Here is an 18,147-nt window from a genome sequence, read left to right on the forward strand (position 1 = left end):
ACACAGGTGCGGGTCGCACAGCCTCGGTCTTCCCTGGACTCCAGTTTGATCTCCAGCACCGGTTCGAGATGAGGGAGCGTTTCAAACGGAAGAACCGGGATGAAACGGCCGGTGGGGCCGGCGCTGAGCTCACGGCCTGGCCCGGGGCTCCTGCAGCGGGCTCCTGGGAACCTGCAGGACCCAGGTTACCTGGCAGCAAAAAGGGTACGACAGCTTATCCAAACAAAATATAATAAATTCAGATATTATATTATATATTATATATATATTTATACTATGCTATACTATACTATACTAATATACTATTATAAAATATACTAAAGAAACCTGGCCCGCAGTTCCTCAAATGGCCGCGTGGGTCCAAAAACAATGCGAAACCACAGAATTGTCAGAATTTGATGCGGCACTTTAAACAATAGGTCAGAATTCTTGATGCCCCTGAACTTGACCGTGTGTGTAAATAGTGGACACGCTGCTCCATATGTGGACCTGGAAGTTGCAAAATATGCACATGCACATCAACACAAAAGATGACCTTCGTCTCTCCTGCCCTCGCCAGGTGCCAAGTGCTCCATTTATGATAGCAACAAGGTTTACCTGGGCGTGCGGGTCAAAATGCCAGTACGAGATCTTCTGAAGAACATCCGTCTGTCACAAGGTGGTCTACCTCTGGAGGATCAGGTGGTTTTACTATTTTATGATGGGGCAACAGTTTTTTCTTTGGTAGGGTTGATTTGAAAACTTGTCTAAATGTGCTTTTTTTGGGTAGGGGCAGGAAAAGAGAGTCAAAGGTGAGTAAACTCAGCTGAAATAGCTGTTCCTTCGCCTCATTTTAATTAAAAAAACAATTGTGCGAACAAGTAAATTGTTCTGAAATTCTGCTTTCAGTCGACAAAAAGCGTGTCAATACCCGTGCCGCACGCCAAATGCTGAGGGTGAGTGGCGGTGAAAACGCACGTCCCTTTTCCCACCGTTTTTTGATTGGTCTGCATTCCTACAGAGAAAACATGCCAGTAAAAGTTTGGAGGAGCTGGCCATCATCGTGGAGGTCCTAGAGGAAGATCTCAGGACCAGCACCAACCACGGCTCCTCTCCCCCCCCCTTCCAGCCGCCCCAGTCACCCAACTCGAACCCAGTGGGTAAATCGGGTGCAGGGTACAACAGTGACGAGATGATCCCAAGCCCTGAGGCTTACCTCACCAGCTCACCCAGCAAGGCAGGGTACCAGCAGGTCCCCTCCCCTCCTGGGTTCATGAGTAGTGGCCTCCAGATTTGCAGCATGTCAGGAGGAGACGGACAGATGCAGGATTGGACAGAGCCCCCGAGTCCTGACTGGGACCTCAACAGTTCCTTTTTCTTCTGGACACAGCTACAGAGAGAGGAGTGTGTCCTCGGGGGCATCACGGATGCGGTACTACTGCGCACCGACATACATGGCAGGACGTAAGTTCAGTTTGCTCTGGATTTGGGAGCTAGCATCGTGGTGAATGAAGCCATTAAATGCAGTTGTGCCTCCAGATCCCTGCACCAGGTGGCCTGCATTGGGAAAAGGGCGCTAGGCTACTGCATCGCCAAAAGGATGGTGGTCCTCAACAGCCTGGACCTCAGGGACTCTGCTGGAATGGTGACATGAGAGATTTGGGTCATGTAAACTTATATCTTCAGTAAAAGTCACCCTCCCCCTCTGTCCATAGACCGCCCTCCTCCACGCCGCTTCGCACAACCACCACCTGATGGTTGCAGATTTGATCCACCTGGGAGCTGATGTCAATGTGAAAAACAACTCCGGGAAGTCTTGCCTCCACCTCAGTGCCGAAAAAGGCTACATCCGGGTCCTGGAGGTTAGAGATGGGTTTTCTTCTGTGTGATCCTTGAAAACAATTCGAGGTTAAGTAAAGATGCGTTCACGTCACTGCTTTTGTTGGTCTTCCTGGGAAAAGGTGCGACGAGTTAGCCTGTCGGAGGGATAGTCAACAAATGTTGTTGGATTAGATTAAACGGTTGATATAAACCTTGCAGGTTGAATGATCTGGCTTTGGCAACAATGTTCCCAGGATAGCATCGCCCACTTACAAGTTTGCATGCACATAGAACATCATGCTAGCTTCAGTCCTTCTATTGCGTTACGATGTGTCGAGCTGAGCAATGAAGGTATCAGACTGTGGAGTTGAAAGGCTCCGATCAAAACCTACTGAGCTGGTTTAGCGCGGTACATCTCTCCGCGATGTGACATTTGGCGTTTTGTTATTTTTGAGTTTACTCAGAAGCTAGTGTGTCACCAGCGATTGAACTTGCTCCACTTCATTGTTCCTCTCAGGAGCTAATTTACTGTGTCGCTAATATCCTTACTTTTAGCGTCACGGTTGTTTTTTTTCAACTTGGACGGTAATTTTTGTCCTGTGTCTACCTGCCGATACTTTAGCTGTCCTAAGTAGGGCTGAGTGATTTATTGCATTTGTGATAGTATCACGATAGGATAAAACAAGATGTTCGAATGCCAAAGGCTGTAAATCGACTCGTCACGTGGTCTGGTAGTGTTGCTCATGGAGCAGGGCAGGATTTAACCTGTTCCACAACGGTGTCACAACTGTTTCGCGCGACGGCGAAGCGCCGCGAATAGCTGAGAAGCGGAGGCAGTTTCCTTTCCCATGTTAACAGAATTGCACCATGCGTCACTTCAGTGTCTGGTCCATTACGTGCGCGAGCCGAGAGCGACCGCGTTATGCCGAAGGGATCTGGTCGATTTTCCGATCCGGTCGATTTTCAGAATGAAACAAGTAAAACAGCGCAAGTGACAAATGCGATGCTACTGGCAGGAGATCAGTGAGCTTCATTTTAGCTATTTCAATATTGATTTAATAAAAATTGCCATTAGATTATTGTCCAAATTCATTTAGTATATAGGTCCCAACCGATCCGAAGTATCGGATTGGTCCCTGACACCGTTTCGTTGTGCAACAACATGGCATCTGACGTATGGTAGTTAGGGGAGGCTTGTCAAGCTTCGCTAGACAAGTTTACTTTAAAAAACTAACCTTAAAAACGGCAACCACTTGATCGGCTGTAAATGCAACAATCTGACATTTTGATGCTAGTGGTGGTGGCTTTTGTTTAGCGTTAGATCTGGTCCTGTTTCCTCACATGTATGGTGGTGCTACATCAGTCAGCACACACACCGGTCCAGAGACTGGTCCACCCCCAAGGACAAAACACCCCGACACGAACAGAGGAACAGTTTTTGCTGGTGGTCCTGGGATCCCTCCAGTTAATTTAGAACTCATGAGGCACTTTGGAAAATCAATCAATCAATCTTTATTTATATAGCGTCTGTTACAATCAAAATTGTTTCAAGGCGCTTTCCAGAATCCCAGGGCCTGACCCCAGACAAGCAACAGTAGCAAGGAAAACCTCCCCTTTAACAGGAAGAAACCTTGAGCAGGACCAGGCTCATGTAGGGGGACCCTCCTGCTGATGGACGGCTGGGTAAAGAGAGAGAGGAGAGGAGAGGAGAGGAGAGGAGAGGAGAGGAGAGGAGAGGAGAGGAGAGGAGAGGAGAGGAGAGGCACGGCACAGAGCATAGGTGAAATGTCTTCGAAAAACTAAAGGAAGCCAGTTGAATTCTCTTAAACCAAGAGATCTCAACCAGACGCTTCTATTAATAACTTTAAAGTTGGCCTGCTTGTTGGCTTGGCAAACTGTATCGGATTGGTATCGGCAAGACAGTGTTTATTTAGTCATGCATCGGATCCGCGGCAAGAAAAAAAGGATTTGGGCAACCCTCTTCCACAGGCCAAATGAACACCTGCATGCTAACTAGCGCAGAAGTAAACGAGTCAATGTGAAATAAAGAACTTCTATTCCTAAAGTTCACCGAGCTTCATCTCTTCAAATGTGCACGCTATGGTTATCCTCAGGCTCTGATGTGGGGTGCTAGCTAGTCAAGCCTGAGTGTGTGAAGTCCTTTTGATGCTTAGCGACCTTTTCCAATGATACTAACATTTCTTCTGCTTTTTGAGCGTGCATAGCTTGTCATTCACATGTTCAGAAGTCGGTGACTCATAGGAATGTATCGCAAGACATACTGTAAATATCCGTGGTGTCGACGTAACCTAGTTGATAAGGCTAGCTTTTAGGCGAACGATACGAAAATATAAAACTGCTTAGAGATCCTAATGTAGCTATCATACCTTGTACTTTCCTCCTCGGAATAAACATCAGATTATCTCTAATCAGATTTCCTGGGTGATTGAGGTTCAGGTGGATTTAAATCCCAACCCCTCATCATCTTTTCCTTTTAGGTGTTAAAACAGGCAATGATTGGAGGCGTCTATGTGGATGTTGAAGCCACCGACAACTCTGGTAAGATAATCATAATATTAAGGAAACAAGATTTAGCTAGTATCCTTTTTTTCTTATCCTTTTTACTAAGTTTTCCTATATTTCACACACAACCTTGGCATGGGACATTGCAAAAAAATAGATATTTAAAACAATATAAAAATGATTTAGTTGTGATTTCCAACAAACACACCAATGGATCTAAGGGACCAACCAGTTTGAGAAATGCTTGAGATTTCAGTTATGAAATAGAAAGTAGGAGAACAGTAACATGAAAGCCTGCGACGCTGTTGCTGTACTGGTTCTTCAAGTAACCAAAACAGACTAATCCAAGTGTGTGTTTGTATTCCCAGAAATGAGTGTCCTCCAGTGTGTTTCAGTGGCCATGAAGGCCACCATGAGGGACCTGGAAAATGGTCAATCCTCCCATTGGAGCAGACTCCACGCCCTCCGCCAAGAGCAGATGATGGAGACGCTGGAGTGTCTCCTGCAGATGGGTAGCTACCTTCACACCATGGTAAACACCCGAGTAGCAACAACATTTTACGACATTCAACTTGACTTCAGACAGTCTTGACGTTCACACAAGAAAACCAAATTTCCGCGGTAGTTTGATTACATAAAATACATGTGAACGCTGTAGCTTGACAAAAATCCCCCCAGAGAAGTCTGAACGTAGACGGAGCAACAGCCCCCAGACAGCTCAGATGTTTTACTCGAGCATGTTGACAGCGAGCTGCCACAAAATCCAGCTGCATAAATTATTCGCACCAATTGAGCGACAAGTGGAGTCTGCTTTAGATGCGCATGTACTTACTGTCAGTAAGCCAATGCTAAGCTAAGTTCCATCAAATAAATTATACAGTTGCAACAGTTAGCTTTCCCACATCAGAAGCCTTGCCGCCTGTTTTTTAACAGTTGTAGCCCTGAGACGACTGTCCTTTGTTTGGATTTCAGATTTGCGCAACAGAACAGTGAATAACCTTAACAAATAATGACTCAGCTTGACTTACAAACGTAGGCCTTGTGCCTATTTACAAAGCTAGGCTACATCTTTCTGGCTCCCACACCGTTATTACATGGTAGGGGATTATTTTAGCTTGCTTTAAGTGTGCTTGTATTCTTTTAAAGCGTCATCCTAAAGAATTCATACCAGAGAGGTCAGACTTCTGCACCCTACAGATAATTAGAGGGAGGTTGAACGGCATTAGGCTGTCAGCGCTCAGCTAGCACCTTCCCTCTGGCATGACATAAACAGGTTTTACAAAATAACAGAGGCCCATAAAAAATGATTGTAAAAATGTCAGGGTTGACTGAATGTAATTATAGCTACTACTCGTATATCATGCCGGTGTAGCCGAACCATGGGAAGGGCTAACTTTAGCTAAAATGAGGGTGATAAACACATTTCATTGCCTTTAATGTTCAGCCTTATAGGTGCTGAACATTGATTGTACTTCGACGTCGATATTTTTGGAGTTGCCATAAGTACCGGGCAGAGTTTTTTATGTTCGCCAAGGGTAGCTATGGCAACGGTAACGTGGGTCGTACAAATTTACTATTAATTTGCATATGTGAAGACACTTATATTACCCAACTGTCGTCTCATCCTATTTTTCTTTTTGTCTTTTTTCTTAGGGGAATCGAATGATGCAGCCAATTATTGTTTGACCCCATGGCGCTCTGGCCCAACTGGGCCTTTTTGGACCCGACAGTAATGTTCTGAGTTGGTTCAGGCTTGAATTTGTCATAGAGAAAACCAAAGGCCTTCATTTGGGTCGGCCTCTGAGCACAAATTCAAGCCCGTTTCGTCAAGCATCGAGGTTTTTGTGCCAGGTTCTGTAACCTGCACAAACACCAGGTGATCCTCTGTTGGTTTCTATGAAACTTCAACCGTTTGTTACATTGGAGTAACTAACCCAGTGTGTTTGTGGGGATGCACATCTGTTCTGATGTTTCGTGGCACATTTAAGGGTTTTTTGTTAAAATCCTGGGCCCAAAATATCCCAGCAGACACAAAGGATGTAAACGTACTTTAAACATTTTTAAATAGTGTCTTGATTCAGCATTTGCTTTGCTAATTTCATTTACATTTGTCCTTGGCTACTATGACTTAAGGTTCAAGGGATCTCTAGATTTTCGGTTCTTTAAGCTTTCTTTTTTATACTTTTAGCAGGTTTTACACCCGTCAATGTTAACGAAGCTAATTTGAATTATTCAGCTTTTATATTTCCTTTAAGCTTCCAAAAAAGTTACCATTAAATGCTTAACGTGCTGCAGGAAAAAAAAGAACAAAGAGCTGAACAAAAAGAAATAAAATTAAAAGGAAACTAGTGTTTCTGTTGGAAACTACATGAATGAACTCTGACACTTGTGTTGGGTTTTAAAGCCTGTTGTCATATTTCCTATTTATACAAGACGGTTGAAAAGACAAACAATAGGAAATTTGTGGCACTTGTATTGATATGTTTTCATTAATAGCAAAGATTTGCTGATATGTAATCCAGGGGAAGGCTGGTGATTCAAATGTATTTATCATAGCATAATGTATTTATGCTAGTGTTGCCTTAAAGTGTTGACACACTCTTTAATCATAATGTGGGTACTTATAAGGCATGGTGATTGTTTGGTGGTTGGTTTTGTTTGCATTCTAAAAATTGGAAACACCTATTGTCACAAACCAGTACAAACTGGGCCAATGCTAGCTAGCTAGATCCTGAAATGTCTATAATGTCTTGTGGCAACGGATCACATCAAAAGTCACTCTGTATCGCACAAGGTACTTGGAATTGTTTGATCTTTGAAGTCCGGTAACGTTTGTGCTCCAAACTGTCCCTTTACTGAAATGTGACGTATGTGTGATTAAAGGTGTTTTCACATTGGTGATGGTACAAGTCAAAATTATGTAACAATAATTGTACTTTTAAGCACATTAAAGATCAGGTGGCTGTAACATTGTCTTTCCATTTATTTATTTGACAGTTCCTATCGATAAAGCCTGCCCCCACGGCAGGACTGCTTAAGCTAACTCCCATCGTAAAGAATTCAACGTTCCAGGATTGAAACATGCCTTCTGCTCTGTTCCTCTTGAGCAAATGCTAATGCTAACATGAACAACACTCGCATCTCTTTTTTTTTCCAAAACAATGATATTTATTAGTAATCATGTTGCAACGATGCGTTTCACAACCCTCGGCCAGATGTGTGGGGGCTTGCGTGGCTGTTCCTTAATTTCGTAATTTCATCGCTCCATTTGATGGGAAAAATCATTTATAATCTCTTATACGCGCCCTTAGATGACACTCACGGGTGGCCAACATGCAAGTGTACACAGAAATAAGAGGTTTGAAATGTTTTCTGGCTCTCTGCAGCTGTGATTAATTCAATAAGAATCGAAATTACACACCAACAGCAGTTTAATCAAATGTGTGCATTCGGCTTTCCTTCATTGGAAGGTGTGTGTGTGTGTGTGTGTATGTGTGTGTTTGGGGGGGGGTAGCTAGATAACAAAAAAAGTTCACCTGCAGGGGAAAACTGGATACAGTCTTTTTAGAGCATTCAGATTTCTGACTGATGGAAATTTAACCCTGTAATTATTAGGGAATGTGAAACGGAATGTGAACTCGAACATGAACGCACAAGGTTATCAGACACGTCATTTTTGGAAGCGCTGCGATGAAAGAGGCCTGGAAATGTGACGCCTCTGTTGAGAAAATGCCCTTGTTTAAATGCTGGAAACTCAGATTTGACATTTGTTCAAGGTCAGAAACTGCAGTTCCTCTAGCGGCCACACGAGGCTTCAAAAATTAGTCTGGATTTAATTTTTTCATGTAATCTAGTTGCCATCATTAAAACTAAACAGCAGCTAGCTGTCAGCTCAAAATCACAATATTCTGACCCTAAATATTTCTACTATGTTGTCTTGGGGAAAAAGGGAAAGTAGTTTTTTGGTGGTTGTGCCTGTTGGCCGATATTCTGAAGCCTCTCAAACCCCCTATGCGACCCTCTTCTACCCCCCACCCCCGTTCTTCTCCCTATTTGGCTATGCTGCTACAACCTTCTCATAATGAATTTAAAGCCTCCTCACTGGTGTGCACACAGCCTGGAACGGTGCTGCAGGCCGTCTAGCACCACCGAGTTCCATCCCATCCTCTCCTCCATACCATCACTTCTGTGGTTCCCCCCACCCCCGTCCATTCCCCCCCTATTTGCAACACCCTCCACATCATCTCCAATTCTACCGTGACGCCGCGTTGCTCGCGTTTGCCTCGCCTTGCCTTAACGCTTCCACCAACCGCTGTTTCCAAGGTCGAGCTGAAACCGTCGCACGTTCCTTTGCCGCATTAATTGCCCCACATCATCCAAGGTTACCATTTACACAAATGTGGGCATATGTTGCATCATTTAACGTCAGTCCAAAATCTGAAATATATTTCCATGTTTCTTTGTGCCTCTATGTGTGCACATGCTGGGGAAACAGTTAAAGTTGATGATAAAGGTCGGCGCATTCATTCTCTGAAAGAGACGCTGTCTTAAATTTAACCAAGGAAGGTTCGGATGAAAACGATGTTCACGGTGATGAAAGCTGGTATGTTTTAAGCACCACCAGTTCCAGTGAAATTACATTAAAAAAGTGGCAGCTATGTTAGGAATATGATTACTTTTATAGCAGTATTGTCCTCTAATGCCATTTACCTGCGAGGCCCCTGAAAGCAGCGCCGCTCTTTTCCCGCCCTCTGACGCATTGACGTCACTCTTCAGGCCTCCAGCTCAACCCTTCCAAAATATGAAAGAAACGCGGATATTAAAGGATAAATAAAGAAAATTACAACGTATGCATCTTTAATGAGGAGCTAACAGTGCGCCGGGTTCGCTGAGCCCGTCTAAAGCATAGAGGAAGAGACTTTGACGGCAGCTAGCCTAAATGTTGCTAGCTAACGCGATACTCGTTCAGGTAACGTGAGTGACAGCGAGCTGAGGGTTTAGGTTTGGTTATTGCTGAAAGGGCACCTGAGAGATGGCTGACATTGGCCCACGTATCAAACAAAACGATTGAACTGCTTTTCGACACCGACGCGTCGGGAACCCCCCACATGGGGCCCCCGACTCGCTGTTGCTGGCTGGTGGCTGTGAAGGGGGCTCCGAGGCACGATTGATATTGATCCATATCAGTGACACTAAATAACTCGGCGGTTCTCTCGAACCGGAGAAAACGAGGCGAAAATGTCCCTAAGGACGTGCAAAAAGGAATTAAGAAGAAAAAGAAACAAGAAAGTGGTAAGTTGTATACTACGTACCTGTTTAAAAAGTAGTGACGTCACTTCGTCCCAGTCCCACCAAGCACCAGAAACCGTTCTCAGCATTTGTGTCCAACATAAATCGATTTATCCGCTCGGTCTGTCCAAACTGTAGCTAAAATGTATTTTTCTTTAACATGGAATATTAACATGGAGCATTGATAAAGCTGGTCTTTAGTTATCCCACACAGATTTTAAATGTTGAGTTTGCGCAGCAAAACACAAATATAAGTGTGTGTGTGTGTGTGTGTGTGTGTGTGTGTGTGTGTGTGTAAACAAAATAATTTGTAAAGTTCTGAACGGATTTAAATGAAATTTTCAGGAAATGACAAAGGGCCGATGAAGAGCTGATTATTAATATGTGGAGAAATGACCTGTTGGTGGCGCTCTGGGCTCTCCTTTCTAATTATTATCATTACTTATTATTGTGTATCATCATTAGTATTTATTGACATTATCTGTTGCTATTGTTATTATTGATTTCCTCATGTAAAATATGAAAAAGCCTTTTCCTGTGAAGATCCCTTCCTTCCTTCCTTCCTTCCTTCCTTCCTTCCTTCCTTCCTTCCTTCCTTCCTTCCTTCCTTCCTTCCTTCACTCCACCATACCTGTCATCATCATCAAAATCTTCTTCCTCTTCCTCACTCTACTGGGTTATGTGTGTTTATTCTCTTCAGGCCAGCAGGGTCTTGATTGACAGCTGATCCTACAGACCATAATAACCCTGCTGGATGCACCGCTGAGGTTTTTTTTTTTTTTCCCTTACGCAAGAGCGACACCTGGAGGACATAAAGACATGGAGTCTTTCTAAATATTCCAATGTGTGTGATTATAGTGATGTAGGTTTTGTTAACATTTGACACATTTTAGTCATCCATATGAAAACTGTAAAAAAAAAAAAGAAATCCAGAATCCAAACCCTTTTTTTCGGCGCGGCGCCGTATTTATGGCTCGATAAACAATCATCCGACGGGCAACAAATAGATGGAAGCCTTGATCAATACATGCTGCAGCGCTCTGCCAGCCTGGTGTAATTTTTTATTCTGATAGTTCACTCCCGTCTCCTCTCCTCCTCCTCCTGCAAGTATTGTGTTATGTTGCCTCATGCACTTGAAAGGCCTACAACTGCTCGGAGAGATACCAAGAGATTTCTCTCTCACACACACACACATGCACACACACATGCACACGCCCTCTGTGAGCTGGGAGATGAGATAGGCAACGCAATGCTGTCTGTTGACTGCCCGAGCTTAATATCCAGGAGGGTGTTCAGGTCAACCACGTGCAGTAAAGACCAGCGAAGACATCAGTGAGAATTTGTTTATTTGGCTGTAATTTACCTGACATATCATCTCCTGACATCGACCTGAATTTCAGATGCTTAAAATCGATCGATTTAAACAAAAAACAAAAAACCCGACACACAAACAGGAAGTGGTAGCCAATGTTCATCGTGTCAACAGGTGATTGTTTAATCGCAAAATACAGCCGAGACAAAAGTGAACGTTTGCCGGAAGAGAAAAACCAAAACCTGAGTGTGATTTGGGTTGGGGGGGGGGGGCAGCGGATGACAGGAACGAAGTTAACTCAGTTTAACTGATGCGTGGAGGTCTTAAAGCCATGCAGCTAACAGAATATTGCCTTCAAGTGACACTCACACATGCTTTATCCAAAAGCAAACATGCATCGGGTAATTCAGGGGTAACGAATATAAATACTCAACTTTTTTTGTCTTTTTTTTTTTAGCGGTACAAATCTTTGAAACAGTTCCGATAACGAACAGAGCATTTGCACGCGCTTTTTTTCCAGTCCGTCAAGTTCAGCTACTGAGCAAAAGTGGCGGTGGGGAAATGGAGAGGGATCAAATAATATCTGCGATGGATGCGCGTCAGTGCTGTGTGTGCGCGAGAGTCACCCAAAAAAGCACGAGCAAAGTCCGTCTCTACTACCGATCCAAAGAGCGTTGTTTTCCCCTTAAAACAATCGTTAAGCGCCAGGAAGTGAAAAGTGGTCACAAGGCTGTGAGTGCAGTTCAGATCACAGTGGTCACGGACAAGTTCAGCATCTCCTCCTGAAGCCACCTCGCTAAGGCTTGAAGTTAGTGGTGTCCCACGCTTGGAAACCTACGTTTTCACCTCCTCTTGAAACATATATGTGTATTTTTATATATAGTAAATTTGTAGATTTTTTTTAATTTTTTTTTTAATTTTTTTTTTTAGAAAAGAACTACCAAAATCATGCAACTACCATTTAATTTTTGTGTGAGACAAAAACCAGTTGGTGCTCGTGACTTGATTGATCTCTCAGTGCTGGTCCGGGGGTTCGGAGGTGAGGGTTTGTTTTTTTTAGGCACTGCCGTCCTGTTTCAGCCGCTGACTGCGAGCCTTGTAGACCTCGATCAATAAATCTTTGACGTACTGGATTTCCCGCTCCACAGACTCCGCCTTGTCTCGAAGCTCCCTGTTCTGTCCCTCCAAGCAGTGAAGCTCCTCCTCCAGAGAATCAAGCTCCGCCCTCTTTCGCAGCCTGTACCTTCAAAACAGGGAAAAAGAAGTAACTCTTTCTTTCTTGCGTTTTCATGAAGCCACCCTGAGCCCCCCCTCCTACCACGAAGAAGGTTTTTTAAAAATGTAAATAAATAAAAACACTCTCCCCGACAACAGTAGGCAGGGCTGACTTTGGCAGGCAGAGAGGGACTTTCCACCGTCTCCGCTCTGCTGGTCATCTCTAGTTCTACGGCTGCTCCGCTCGTCCTGCAGCGCCACGACCGCAGAGTTCAGGTGATTCCGAACATTTGAGAGTTATTATTGTTTTTACAAGGCTGATTTGGTTAAATTCAAACAATGCAAATGAGGCTTTTACCCACGTTGGAAGATTCCATAGACGACAGATGCAGGTCACACTTTAATACTGAGAGTGCAACGGCAGTGGTGACATTTCGCATTGAGTCCGTGTTTAAAAAATATTCTTTCCTTTCAGAATTTGTTATGGATGAAGAAAATGTTGGGTTTTTACTTCGGGATTAAGTGATATTTTAGTTATAGCACCCTCTAGTGGATGATGTTCATTAGACGACCATTATACGTCAGTGACCAATTCGAATTACTGTCACATCCAATACATCTAAAACATGCTAAAATTCTGTTAATTAACTGATTAGAATCTAAAAATAACACTTAAATCCCTATATGACAGAGGTTGACCAGTGTAGACAGATGGATGACCTCACTTTACCCCATAGGGAAACTATGGTTTTAAATTAGTCATAATTAGTTGAATAGGCCACTCCCACTCTAATAAACGTGGTTATTTACAACAAAATCATTGTTACCATTCTTTAAAGGTTATCAGATTAAGTAGATTCAATAACCCTATAACAATAATGGTAATGATCATAATTACTATTAGCATTATTAATATTGTCATTGACAACATTATTATTATAATGAGTAGTATTCGTATGATTATTGTGTTAAAGATTTTCGTATTCCAGACACACTCCTGCTTCACCAGGATTCGACGGCTGAAGTCTTCGTGATCTGTCACCAATCCTGTGGCTCTAAATTAGGAATCACTCAACCAGATATTCGGGATTGCAAATGTGTTTAAAGTAGCACCACCTGTCGGTTGCCGCATGTCATTTTTTTGCTGCGATGCTACGTTTGTCAGGCTACACAAAAACGCCAGGCTCCTCTGCATCATCGCCGTTTGGCAGGACGCAGAATCTAACAACCATAACAAGCAGCTCGTTACGGTTGGTTCAACTGTGTTTTTTCTAGATCATTTTTATGAGAAAAAGAAAGAAGAACTACGCACAAAATGCCATTTTCTGTATATTTTCGTTTTTTCTTCAAATATTAATTTTGACAAATCCGTATAAAATGACTTGATACGCACAATTTAACAATTCTTTTTCTTCAAATTTTAGCTCTTTATTTTTCTGGTATCTTTGCCTCTCTCTGAATGTCTGACTTGTGAATAAACATTTGAGACTTGCTCTCTTCTACTTTTTAAATAATTTCTGAGGGAAATTAATTAAGATATTTATTGGAATAATAACACATTTAAATTATCGTCGCAATAAAGGTTGGACATGGTTTTAACCTTCAACCAGGTGACAGGATTAAGTAATTCTAACACAAATTAAAATCTCTTTGTTAAAAAAATATTTCAATATTTGAAAATGATGGGTAGTTTTAAGTAAACGTGTACCAACTTGGGTGTTTACCTGTGAGCAGCAGTTTTGTTCTGGTCTCTCTTCTTCTGCTTCCTCTCTCCACTGTTGCACTCCTGAGAGCCGGCGCCCATCACCAGAGCCGGTTTGATGGGGCAGTGCTCGTCTTTTAGCCTCTGGGTGGGGCGGTGGATGGTGGCCCCCAGGAGCGTCCCATCGCTGTCTCCTCTGGACAGACATTCGTAGCTTTGGTCTGCAAGGCATTCTGGATAGAGGTAGTGGCCGTGTTGCGGCTCCACAGCCTGCGTTTGTGGCGGCTGCTCTAGGTCACCGATAAAGCTATGGTAAGGCTCCGTGCTGGCCATGGATTGGTGGAAGTAGCCATCACCGGCCACCATTGTCTCTTGGGGCATCCCCCCAGAAAGTCCTCCATCTTTGCAGTGCAAGACCTCAAGCCCCGTGCTGTCGTAACTTACGTTGACCTTCACGTTGTGCATCAGCTGTCCCTCTCGTTTGTGGTGGCCATCGTACGAACTGGCCAGGCAAAAACCTCTCGCAATCTCTTCGCTGCAAAACATTCCTTCCGAGAAACAATAACTTTCCTCTTCCTTCAACGATAAAGCACATTCTCTCACCTTCTTGACGGTTCCGAGGCTGTTCTTGCTCACGGTCTTCAGTGTGGAGTAGTGGTTCACCGACAGCTCTGTGCTTCCCGAATAACTTCCCCTGGGGCCCCAAGTATCAAGTCCCACTTCATCCCCGACTTTCACAGCCTCGCTGAAGATTCTTCGCCCGTTGTTGTGGTGGTGGTAGCGGTGGTGGTAGTTGTACGGAGCGGGTCGCGCAATTTTGGCTCTGCTGATGGGACTGCCACAGAAGCTGGCCAGGTCCAGTTCCCCTGTTGCCAAGGTAACAACCACAGGGCTGGTTTCTGATTGGCTGGTCCCATATGAGCCGTAGGGTAACTGGTAATAAGACTGGGAGCCCATGGCTTGAGCACCCTTGTCACATTTTGAAGATTTCTCAAACTTGTTGGTGGTCGATGTGTTTTCGGATCGGAAGTAGTCCTCCAGCTGAGCCAGCTCCTCCTGTAGTAGTGAGGTCATGACCTCGAGATCCGAGGGCACCTTGACATCGTGTTCCAATGGCGAGGGCGGAAGGGATGAGCTGGGGGAAGACTCGGTCGTCGACACAAATGAAGACAAATCAACTTTTTCTGTCATCCAATCTGAATGACCATCACCTAAAAAATGAAAAAAATCATCAAGTCAACCGAGAAATCCATTTTTTTTTCATTCACTCACGATAACTGAAAGCTAAATTAGAAAGACAGAAAAAAAATCTTAAAATCACGCACGGCAGAGGACAATCGTAAAAAGGAAAAAAAAAAAAAAAGCAAAGTTAAAACTACGCAAAATACATCCAACAAATCCAAGTGAACAACTAACCGATCATCTGAAAATGATTGAACAGCATCGTCTGCATTCGATAAAAATCCACTTAGCTGTACTCACTGTACGACATTAGCCCCGTGCTGCACTGCGGCTCCGACCTCGGAATGTGGAAAAATAAAAAAGCGTCTTGGCCAAACTCACCAATTAAGTGCTGCCTCTCTGCTGGCTCCTCCCCCGTCGCAAACCCTGATTGGCTGCGGCTAGCCTGTTGGAGAGGGGGAGCGCAGAGCTCGCCCGTGCAAGTGGGAGGAATTTTGCTGCGAAGGATCGATGCCGCCATTGTGTCGCCTGCTCCGATTAAATTGTTCAAAAGCATGAACTATACAACCGATGAAAGAAAGAGTTGTGGAAACACCTGAAGACCTGCGAAAGGGAATTAAGCGAAGTAGCAAAATTAGAAATGTCACAGGTTTTGACGCAATATTAAAATGATTCATCTTCATCGGCCAAACAGGTTCATTTGGGTTTAACAATGGGAAAAAAACAATTTAATGTTTAAAATGACATTTAGTTACTTTCCTTGAACTCTATTGATTTATGGCTGCCAGTGCACCTGTCCTAAGTGGTGTGTCAACACAATTATCAGGCTCAAAGAGGAAAATTGTTCAATAAATATTAGAAAATTAAATAAAACAGTTAATAACACTTTCCCACACCAATAACACCATTACAGACTCTTACATGTATAATGTTTTTTTTCTCACAAATATTTATTTCTTTAGCAGAAAAATAAAATAAAATTCAAATGAAAATGAAGTTTAAATGAAAAATAGAGTCTAAAAAAAGTGAATTGATGACGTGAAGGCAGTTGTACTTACCCCATAGTTTCGGACTAGTTCTGTATAAGGTGGAGCGCAGCGCACGGAGCTTTAATCTGAATAGAAGGAAGACGAGTTGAGCGGTGACACGTCTAAAAAGCCATCTTCGGGCTCTTTTTCTCTGCTCTTAGGCGTCAGGGACTCTTCATCAGTCGCTATTTGCACGGACAACTCACGCCGACACAAAGTTTTTAAATCCGCTACTTCGTGTAACTCCTAAAGCGCGGGCCTGATCACGGCGGACCAGATCACTCCGCAGCGTCCACCGCTCGGACGGCCGTTACGTCATCAGCCCCGGGACTTTCCCCGAGAACCCGAATCTGCTCCAATTCTCTTTAATATCACACCTGATCCGACGCCAGTGGTGTTAATCTGCTGGGATCCGCATTAATTGTTTGCCAAAGTCATTACCATTTGTTTTAAAAAAGGTTAACAACCTGTATAAAGTAACGGAGCAGACGCGGCGGCGGAAAGTAAGCGACCGAGGAATGAATGATCCTAAAATGCCGAGATTATCCTTAAAAACCCGAGAAGTGAACGTTAAAAGTGCAGTGGAAAGGACGCCGAGCCGCCGGAGCGTCTTCAACAGCGTGCACTAGTTTCGGGGGCTGCGAGCGGAAGGAGACGGGGTTGCGGTTCGAAGGTGTAACTTTAGTTGCAGCCCTGTTGCATCAGATCCGCGGGGGATTCTGGAGCGCCTCAACAATGTGGCCACACCATTGGTTTAACTTTTTTAACATTTAATTTCTATTGGCCCCCCCATCACCCTAATCACGAGCCATCAGCACCAGCGCCAGACTGGTTCCCAGTAACCAGACTGGTTCCCAGTAACCAGAGAGCACTGGGGGCGCAGCGGCAACTTTGTTGCCCTGCATTCTGCTGGTTCTGCTGGTTCTGTCAACCCAGGCGGGATTAGTTGCTGCTTTAGGACAGAGCTGAAGTCAGAGGTGATTAAAAAAGGCTCTCGCGCTGAAGCTGTTTTTGCACATATAAAAGTTTTATTTATTTTTATTCAGTCCAAAAGTTCTAATTTAAGTTTCAGCAACCAAAATGTAATAAGCAACTTGTTCTCTCAATGATTGGGGGGGAAAACCCTACAAAAACAACCGCTAACAATAGCCCCCCCCCCCTTAAACAAGCTTTCAACGTAGTTTAATTCACGTTTTTTTCTATTAAAAATCCATTTTTTTCTGAATCGACACGCTTTTATTTTAATCGATGGATTTTATCCATAAACATTGTCTTTTTAATCCCACACTATCAGGCTGTTGCATTAATTTAATCATAATGAATAATAATAGCAAGAAAGTCAATAAAGTTTTTTGACATAAAATGTCAGTATTTAATGATTTAATCGCATTAATGGTGATGAACGAAGCTTTAGAACAATGTTTCCACTTCAGCGTAATTAGAAATTTAGCATCAATTAACGGAGCTGTGTGTCAGACTCAGGTGTGTGTTGACACCTGAGCTCTACTCATCCAGGAGTGTGTGTGTGTGTGGGGGGGGGGGGGGGGGGGGGGGGGGCTCAGTGGGCCTCATTAGTAAAACTGGAGCAGCTCCTAATCTCCGCCTCTCCTCTTCCTCCTTGACAAACCAAACATTGATGGACGCAGCAGGTCTTCCTGTTGCTATAGTGATAGGCAACAAGGTCCACAACACCGGAACCAGTTCTGGTTAGACTGGGAACAGGGAGGCTAAATGGACTGGTTAGACTGGGAACAGGGAGGCTAAATGGACTGGTTAGACTGGGAACAGGGAGGACAAATGGACTGGTTAGACTGGGAACAGGGAGGATAAATGGACTGGTTAGACTGGGAACAGGGAGGCTAAATGGACTGGTTAGACTGGGAACAGGGAGGCTAAATGGACTGGTTAGACTGGGAACATGGAGGATAAATGGACTGGTTGGACTGGGAACATGGAGGATAAATGGACTGGTTAGACTGGGAACAGGGAGGATAAATGGACTGGTTATAATGGGAACAGGGAGGCTAAATGGACTGGTTAGACTGGGAACATGGAGGATAAATGGACTGGTTGGACTGGGAACATGGAGGATAAAT

The 18,147-nt window shown here is 43.9% G+C and overlaps 2 protein-coding genes and 1 long non-coding RNA gene across 9 annotated transcripts; 1 reads left to right on the forward strand and 2 right to left on the reverse strand.

The window, feature by feature from the left end:
• Positions 1-34: 34 nt before the first annotated feature.
• LOC101071083 (uncharacterized) lies at positions 35-7,291 on the forward strand. Of its 3 annotated transcripts, none has more exons than XM_011618087.2 (10): positions 35-204; positions 560-681; positions 770-791; positions 889-935; positions 1,001-1,443; positions 1,519-1,624; positions 1,695-1,841; positions 4,299-4,359; positions 4,692-4,855; positions 5,977-7,291. In XM_011618087.2, the coding sequence occupies exons 1-10, from the start codon at positions 69-71 to the stop codon at positions 6,007-6,009; spliced, it is 1,281 nt and encodes a 426-aa protein (XP_011616389.1). In that variant the 5' UTR covers positions 35-68; the 3' UTR covers positions 6,010-7,291. The 3 variants fall into 3 exon arrangements, with proteins under 3 accessions (XP_011616389.1, XP_029699480.1, XP_003977065.1); XM_029843620.1 differs by having other exon boundaries at positions 4,692-4,835; XM_003977016.3 differs by lacking the exon at positions 5,977-7,291 and having other exon boundaries at positions 4,692-5,947.
• LOC115251414 (uncharacterized) lies at positions 54-9,840 on the reverse strand. 2 transcript variants are annotated; one of them, XR_003889965.1, is made up of 3 exons: positions 9,636-9,840; positions 9,034-9,114; positions 54-189 (listed from the first exon to the last, which is right to left on the reverse strand). It is a non-coding gene; the product is annotated as an uncharacterized lncRNA (long non-coding RNA). The 2 variants fall into 2 exon arrangements; XR_003889966.1 differs by lacking the exon at positions 9,636-9,840 and adding an exon at positions 9,349-9,464.
• A 1,101-nt stretch (positions 9,841-10,941) lies between these two features.
• Positions 10,942-16,769, reverse strand: atf5b (activating transcription factor 5b). Of its 4 annotated transcripts, none has more exons than XM_029843618.1 (4): positions 16,082-16,769; positions 15,324-15,626; positions 13,864-15,052; positions 10,942-12,161 (listed from the first exon to the last, which is right to left on the reverse strand). In XM_029843618.1, exons 2-4 carry the CDS (start codon positions 15,577-15,579, stop codon positions 11,981-11,983), a joined length of 1,626 nt encoding a protein of 541 aa, XP_029699478.1. In that variant the 5' UTR covers positions 15,580-15,626; positions 16,082-16,769; the 3' UTR covers positions 10,942-11,980. The 4 variants fall into 4 exon arrangements, with proteins under 4 accessions (XP_029699478.1, XP_029699477.1, XP_003977041.2 ...); XM_029843617.1 differs by having other exon boundaries at positions 10,942-12,167; positions 16,082-16,759; XM_003976992.3 differs by having other exon boundaries at positions 10,942-12,167; positions 15,405-15,626; positions 16,082-16,752.
• Between the last annotated feature and the right edge of the window lie 1,378 nt (positions 16,770-18,147).

Source organism: Takifugu rubripes, chromosome 11 (assembly GCF_901000725.2).
Source record: "Takifugu rubripes chromosome 11, fTakRub1.2, whole genome shotgun sequence".
Lineage (NCBI taxonomy): Eukaryota > Metazoa > Chordata > Actinopteri > Tetraodontiformes > Tetraodontidae > Takifugu > Takifugu rubripes.

Coding starts and splice junctions, on each gene's coding strand:
- LOC101071083 (XM_029843620.1), top strand. CDS start 69: ATGAGGGAGCGTTTCAAACGGAAGAACCGGGATGAAACGGCCGGTGGG. Junction 682..769: donor GTCTACCTCTGGAGGATCAG/GTGGTTTTACTA, acceptor TTTTTTGGGTAG/GGGCAGGAAAAGAGAGTCAA. Junction 1,444..1,518: donor ACCGACATACATGGCAGGAC/GTAAGTTCAGTT, acceptor TTGTGCCTCCAG/ATCCCTGCACCAGGTGGCCT.
- atf5b (XM_029843617.1), bottom strand. CDS start 15,579: ATGCTTTTGAACAATTTAATCGGAGCAGGCGACACAATGGCGGCATCG. Junction 15,053..15,323: donor CACGGGGCTAATGTCGTACA/GTGAGTACAGCT, acceptor TTCATTTTTTAG/GTGATGGTCATTCAGATTGG. Junction 12,168..13,863: donor AACAAAACTGCTGCTCACAG/GTAAACACCCAA, acceptor CCTGTTTTGAAG/GTACAGGCTGCGAAAGAGGG.